Raw genomic sequence first — 7,733 nt, 5'->3', positions numbered from 1 at the left:
TGAGCCAGTCATGTCCTAGGATGATAGTGCAAGAGCCATCCAATGATGTGACATAACATGTTGCCAGAGTAACCTCACCAGTGGCAAATCGGATGGGCAGATTGACAGCTTGGGTGATCATGGAGTTCATGGTACCATCAAATAATCGGAGTTGCAGAGGTACATCAGGGTACATGGAGATGTGATGTTTATTGACAAAGGATGTATCTACAATGGTGTCAGAAGATCCTGAGTGTTAGAGACCAGAAGCGAGATGAAGGAGTTGTCTCTGTGGCGGAGGGCTTCGGCCTCAGCGACTCAGACCAGGAGCGCTGTGCCAAGTTACACGTCCATGCCCTAATTTACTTACTGGCAATGAGAACTAAAAGGGGGATCAACTCTAGTCGATTTTATCACTGGAGTGTAACCTATCTACAAGTTAATTATATATAGTTACAGCAAGGTGGTCCCATGAATGGTAGGACTGAGCAGAGCGGAGCTAATGGAGTTAAACATTAACTGACTGAATATTACCAATGAGTCGGGTTATGGAGTTAGCAGAATGGCAGGTGATAACCCAGAAACGGAAAGGAGGGATAGGCCTGAAGGTAGACTTGCAGGGCAAGCAAGTGAATTGCCCAGCGGGGGTGGGAGTGCACTAGCGGACATCGGAGCTGTCCGGAAGCCTTTGGGGCTCCGTATCAAGAACACACGAGGAGGGCAGTGTCCCTGTGTTAGAACTGGGTGAGGGCAGACAATTCCGGAAGGGGAACCAGAGACTTAGCAAGGAGGGACCTTGGCCTCAGCAACTCAAGCAGAGTGCTGTGCCATTGCTATTTGTCCATTTGGTCCTTAAATTTCATAGGTGGTGAGCAGGAAGTCTCTAGGGGGCATTTCAGGTCAATTTTAGACTAAGGGCCTAAAACGAGTATGTACAAGCACCGGTATATAATGGAGAGGGCAAAAGAACAATGGAAACAAAAGGGGTCCATATCGGAACGAAGGCATCTGAACAGGAACAAAGGGATGACAGAAGTGGAGTGGTAGCAAAGGTCATAGGGCAGAACCTGTGGTACATCTGAAAGGAGGTAGGGAGGGTGAAGCCCAGAGGGGCAGGAGGATGAGGTGAAGTGGGGATGATGACTAACTGGCTGAAGCAGCAGTCCAAATAGGGATGAGGGGAAAATGCGAAAGATACATTACAAGTGGCAAAAGTGCTGAGTAAGATCCATGGAGCTCAGAGGTTACGGAGGTTACAGAGGCAGGGTTCAAAGTCTGAGGAATATTGGCAATGGTGTTTACATAGTATGAGGTCACCAATGCAGTGGACTTAAGCCAAGGTGGAGTCAAAGTCCGAGGTTGGAACTATGACGGAATCTTGAGCGAAGGTACAAGCGGTGTCCAAGTACAGGGTACGGGACAGCGGCGGAAGGTCATAACTTTCCGGAGGGTCGGCGGGAGAGGGTCAGAGGAAGGAGAGAGGAGAGAGGAACGGGGAGAGGAGTGGAGGAGAAGGAAGTTGTCAGGTCCGAAGGTGAGTATCGGAGCAGATGGGAGAAGGGTAGGAGAGTGACGGAAGGGTGGAGGTGTCATGAGGAGGAAGAGGAGTGTGAGGAGGAGTGTGAGGAGGAGGGTGGCATGAGGAGTAGTGTTCGGTCTGAGGTGAGTATTGGAGCGGACGAGGATAAGGTAGGAGAAGGATGGAAGGGTGGAGGTGGCATGAGGGGTGAGGGGAGGAGTGGTGTCAGGTCCGAAGGTGAATATCGGAACGGACAGCGGTAGGGTAGGACTCCGGAGGTGGTGAAGATGGGGTCCGGGAGTCGGTTTGGGATCAGGCAAGTACAGATATGACACCCTGGACCTTTCCCTAGAAGGAGGCCAGAGGTAGAGAATGAGTGGAGGGACTGTGGCCTCAGTGACTTGGAGAGGAGCGCTGTGCCTACATTCGGTAATGCTTTAGGAGTCTGGTCCTTAACTTCAGAACGAGAGGGCACAAACACTGGGGAGTCTAGTTGTCGATTCTTTGCACTGAGGTGCCATCAACTACAGTACAGGACTTATATACATAATAGAGGACAAATGGGAACAAAGGGGAAAACCCAAGGGGGACTTACCCACTTGCCAGGTCAGCGAGCTTGTGAGAGAATCACCTTATCGGGCATTGTGGAGTGGGTAGGTGAAGGGTGGAATTAGCGACAGCTATGAGCAGTGGGAAAACCTTTGCAGAGTGAGCAGAGGTCCTAGGAGGTCCATAGTAATATTGGGTAGATAGAAATATTAATAAACGTGTAGGATGAGGATCACCGGAGAAGGTACCAGAGAATGGAGGCAGAGGTGAACCGGAGGGTACAGCAGAGGTGTGGGGGGAGGACAAACCGGAGGTGGACCGGAACAGTGGCAGAGTGGAGTGGAGGTGAGGTGGAGCTGGTATGGATGTGACACTCTGTACTTAGGGAGGCATAGGTAATATATTGAAAAGAGGGGGTGGTGACCATCGAGGGAGTTGGAGGTGATTGTGGAATATGGGGGCTCCGAGGTTAGTGAAGAAGGAGCGGAGGTAATCCGGAAGGGTCGGAGGTAGTGGAAGATGATGGCCATGGATGGATATGACACTGAGTCAATGAGAACAGAGAATTTTCCAAATGGAAGAGAAGAAGGAAAAGACATATTTTTACGGTGTTCAGACCCCCCAGAAGAAGAAAACAGAGCAGAGCCGGGAGCATTCTCCCTTGAAGCAGGAAACAGATCAGAGCTGGGAGCACACTCCCTTGAAATGGGAAATTGACCATCATCAGAACAAGGAGAAAAAGAGATCGGAACAGAAAGAGAATGAGGAGCGGATAGTCCAGACACGTTCAAGCACAGGACTCTAGATGTAAGAGGAGTGTCACGAACACCTTTCCTTGGAGGATAGGTTGATCGCTATCCAGGTGATGCTGTCAGGTGGAGCTTGGTGTTCCGGGTCATCCGATGGTGGGTTGGAGACAGACTGGAGGTAGGGCAGAGCTCCGAGGGTGACAGGGTGTTGAAGGGACTCGGCTTCAGCGACTCGGAATGGAGTGCTGCGCCCGGTACGTTCTCGTTGTCCCCATTTGTCAGGGGAGCTGGCAATGGAGGAACCGAGGCCACCAGCAGAAGGGGGCCGGAGGCCCCCCCCTCACTACTTAACGGAGGAGGTGTTAGTGAGGGTCAATCGTTCATCACATGATTTGTTGGGTGTTATACCAAGGCATCTCTGGGAGCGCCTGTTACTCAGTTCTTAGGAACAGCAGACAAGTGGGATGCGATAGACGTCCTCGACGAGGTTTTGGAGGGCTGAAGACTGTTTATATTATAACTGGGGGAACTATTTACTAGAGGGGTACGCACGTAGATATAGCGGAAACAATTGGATCCGAAGGTAAACAAAGCTTACCAAGGGGAAGGGGAAGTAAATAGAAAAAAGTCCACAAGACAAATAGGAATAGGCAAAAAGCCTGAATTATGTCTGAGGTTTTGTGGAGTGAGAGAAATAAAAGCCAACTGAATGGCAAGGTCTGAAAGCGTCTATGAACAAGCAGGGAACTACAGAGAAAGACATCCGGAAAGGTCCGGAGCCCGGAAGTTGTAGTCTGGAAGATTGGGGTTGTAGAAAATATCAAATGATAAAATAATAAGATTATCAGGACCGGAGGTAAGATAGGAATGAGAAGGTACCGGAGGTGTGGAGACCGGAGGTAGGAAGGAGGATGGAATGACAAGTTGGGATTCATCAACAACAAGCAAGCCCATCTCCTTCGAACAAGGGTGTCAGGGCCCAGCCTCTGTCCGGGGGCGGCCCTACCTCAGAACTGGACACTTGCGGTGTCCCAGGCAGCCAAGTGCTGGATCCTACCCCAAGCTCCTCAAATTCACTAAGCAGGGATTGAGTTGTCATGTATTATGGAAGGTAGCTACAACTTGCCTAAGCAGGGATTGAGTTGAGAAGAAGGGTAAGTTTCCCTATTCCCCGCTTGGCTACTATAAAAGGGAAATGTACTATACAGTTTGTAACGTGACTAAGGGTAGGAGCCGAGCATGTTCCCGCGATGTGGAAAAGGTGTCACATGGGTTAAGGTGAGTTGCTCGCCTTGACCCACGTGATTTTTCCTGCGGGTTCGCGTGCGGGCTGTAGTTGTGAAAGGTGTGTGAAGATGGGAGGATGAGGGAAGTGGGGGGAGGTCAGGGAAGGTGGTTCTGGGGTTGTATGGTCAGGTGTGGTTGCCCTGACAAAGGGGTCTGAGGAGGTGGTGGTATGGTGGTAGAGGTCTGGAGGTGCTGCGGATGCAGGTGGGTGGCAGAGCAGGAGAGAGGAGGAGGCAGTCCTAGGGTCATTGGCATCGACCAGAGGCAGCAGAGAGAGATTGGAGGGCTGGTGGAGGTCATAGGAGTCGTGTATGGATAGAGCGGAGGGAGGCGGAAGATCCGGGATATGACAGGAGGGTCAGTGTGACCAACTGGTTGTACAGGGCCTGGAGGGTCACTATCCAGTTTTTTCCTCATCTGAATCCACCACAGAATCCATGGCATCCTCAGCCTGGGCTGCCCTAGCTTTGGCTTGGGAGGAGGACTTAGGACACTCTTTGGCCACATGCCCAGAGCACCCACAGAAGAGGCAGAGGTTGTTCTCGAAATGATGATGGCATTCTTCTTTGGTGAGCTTGCCACTCTTGTCAAGTTTTGAGGACAAATCAGAGTCGGGTTGCTTTCCCTTGGACTTTTTAGGGTCCTTGGTAGAGCGATCAGCGGAGGTGGAAGGGTCGGACATGGAGTCAGGAGGATTGGAGGACTTAGAGTATTTCGAGTTCTTGCCCAATTTTGCGTTCTGCTTGGAGGAGTTGGGTGAGGTAGCTCAATCTCTCGGACAGTGTGACAACTTGCCCTTGCATTCCCAGTATTGTCTGTTGATGTCTTGGGCAAGAGAGTGCATGTCATGCAGCGAGCATGGCTTATGTCAAAAACCTGGATCATAGGGGAAAAATGCATGAGTCCGAATGCAGGCGGGGCTCAACTAGAGGGGATCCGAGAGCTCTGGTAGTGGACCGAAGCTTCTCCAGGAAGCCCAGTTCTGCTGAATGGTACAAGAGGCTCTAAGAAGGATGCGGCCTCAGCAACTCGGAGGGAGCGCTGTGCCTCTGTTACGTCTCAGTTAGTCCTTGTATTTCTTATGTCTGAGGTATCTTGTAGAAAGGGGCCGGGATTCACTCAGAGTGAAAGGTTTGCTTACTATTTTGGGGATGGTACGTTCCATTCCCCCGTTCGCCTCAGGCCTCAGGTAGTCCGTCTAAATATAAGCTTTAATGTGCTGTATATTCAACGGGGTAGAGGTAAAAGGCTACCGGGCCTTTACAACTACTCCGAGGTATATATATGTAATTTACATATCTCGGCACAAATAAATAAAGAAATAAACACATCACTATAATGGGAATTATAGTGATGCAACATAATATAAATATCACTATAATCGGAATTATAGTGAAGTAAGGTTAATCCCTTACACAGAGGGACTTGGGGTAGCATTTTAGTCGAGATTAGAACTAAGGAAAAACTACAAGTTCTAATCTACAGGTATTTATAAGGAGGGATGGAAAGGACTTTAGTCAAAGTCCGAATGATAATAGAAAAACACTGAAAGGTGCCGAATGATACCGAGAGGTACCGAAAGGTTCCGAACAATATTCTTAACAGGGAACCGAGGTGTCGGGTCAAGGAGGGTGGAGTAAGAGGCCGGAAAATGAATGGGAACGAGAGATGGGTAAGAGGGGGTTAGCCGACTGAATGGTAAGAAGAAGATAGTCGTGCTATGAATGGAAGGTGACTAATAAGTGATGACATGAGTGGGGTCACTGAAGGATGCGGGTAGCTCCGAAAGCGGAGTTGCATATCCGAAGGATGTTGGGTGACTCCAATAAATGAAATGGGTGGAGAAATGGTTTAGGGGTATGTCACGGGATGTCAGAGGTCCATCGGGATATCGGAGCAAATCCAGAGTCTCTGAATGTTCCGACTCGGGACCGAGCTTCCGGGATGGGAGTGGCCAAGGTTCAGTGTGCTGCAACCAGGCCGGAGCTGAGACAGTTAGGAAGAAAGGTGACTTGGGGAGTGGGGAGGCATGGTGTAGGGGATGGTGAAGTTGTTAGGAAGGTGTGGTGTGGTGGGAGTGCACGGGGTCGGGATTCCGGGATATGACAGCTTACCGTAATGAGTGATCTCGTCCTTGATCCTATCTGGCAACCCATTATAGAAATGGTGCCTCAAGGCAACCTCACTGTATCCGGGTAACTGTGAAGCATTGCGATTAACCTCGACGATGTACTTGGTGATTCTGTGATTATCCGACATAGTCAGAGTACTCGGACAACGTTCAGCATCACCAAATGGGTTGTGTGGGCCAAAGTTCTCTTCAAGTTCTCAGATGCAGAGTTCATAGTTGTCCATCCAACGTGGATGGCAATGCAGGTTACCATGGAGGAGTTCAGGCTTGAACCAACTCAGAGCAATCCCCTTGAGGAATGACATAGTGTAGATGACTTTCATACACTCGTTAATGAATGCTTGGGGGCGGTTGTTATGGAAATGGAAAATTTCCTAATTTAGACTCTTATGGGCCCTGCACACACCCCAATCACATGACATGTAAATAAATAGAGTTTATCTAATCAATTACAACCAAAAAACCCGCTGTGCTAACATCTGTTAAACAACACGCCAAACCATCTGTGAAACCATCTGTAAACCCTAATGAACCACCTCCCTTCCCTTTTCCCTTTCCCTGTGCCGAAAATGGACGAAAATGGGTGCCTCCGGCCCCATTTCTGTAACAGCGGTTCTGGAAGTTAAGTTCGCACTGAACAAGGAATGTACGGAGTTTCTGAGGGTCAGTACCATCAAATTGGTCAGGCTCACGAAGCTTTGTCCTACAATGGGGGTTGACGAGTGGCAGTGGTTGAACGGGCCAGGGCAGCAATAGCGTCCATCAACTGGGCCAACACATGGCTACTGGGGTCATCTGGCAGCTGGTCCTCAGGCAGATCATCACCACTGTCAGCACCACCACCACCATCACCGTCACCACCACTGTTACCATGGTTGGGTGGGGCATCTGGTGGGTCCAGAGGATTGGTGGGACCAGGATGTGGAGTAGGGTTACAAGAAGCTTCGGAATCATGGTCATCAGCTTGGCTATCCAGATCGACATCTCTCTTGACAGCAGCCACCTCATCATGGTCTTGGAATATGGAACAACAAAATCGATGGGGGGTGCTGGAGTGGAGGAGGTAGGGTCGTCATGGTCGGCCATAAAGCTTTGGAATGGCGGACATTCAGATCATGTCTGTGCAAAAGTTCTTCAAGCATACTGAGACCTGGAAGCCTAGAAGGGCCAAGTTCAGTGCATGTCTGTGAACAGGTCTGATAAGCTCTAGACATATTTCAGTGAAACAATGACAAAGCAAGGAAAGAACATAAGAGCGATTTGAGTTTGTATATACTGTCAGGAACCTGTTGGATGCGTATCCAGATGATCTGCAAGGCACGTGAAGTCATCCGGGCTCATAAGGTCAGAGGGGTGAGCACTGTGCTTGGTTCTTACATTGTTGTCCCAATTTCAGACAGGAGCCTTATGATGTAGAGAAGAGACAAGGGGGGAAATCCAAGTCGATATACAAACTGAGGTACATCCGGTGTAACCTACATGCATTATAAGCACAACTAACTAAATAGGACCGGCCCAG

General features: G+C 49.7%; 1 protein-coding gene across 1 annotated transcript; it reads right to left on the bottom strand.

The window, feature by feature from the left end:
• Positions 1-3,543: 3,543 nt before the first annotated feature.
• On the bottom strand, positions 3,544-4,765 carry EI90DRAFT_3125009 (uncharacterized protein; the record flags this gene model as incomplete). Its single annotated transcript, XM_039063774.1, has 4 exons — positions 3,544-3,753; positions 3,803-3,872; positions 4,098-4,369; positions 4,511-4,765. 4 exons carry the CDS (start codon positions 4,763-4,765, stop codon positions 3,544-3,546), a joined length of 807 nt encoding a protein of 268 aa, XP_038915076.1.
• Positions 4,766-7,733: the final 2,968 nt, after the last annotated feature.

The sequence above is a fragment of the Cantharellus anzutake genome, assembly GCF_015039405.1.
Source record: "Cantharellus anzutake strain C23 chromosome Unknown EI90scaffold_30, whole genome shotgun sequence".
NCBI lineage: Eukaryota > Fungi > Basidiomycota > Agaricomycetes > Cantharellales > Hydnaceae > Cantharellus > Cantharellus anzutake.
Note: the sequence above shows the minus strand (reverse complement) of the source record. Positions and strands in the feature narration are given on the sequence as shown.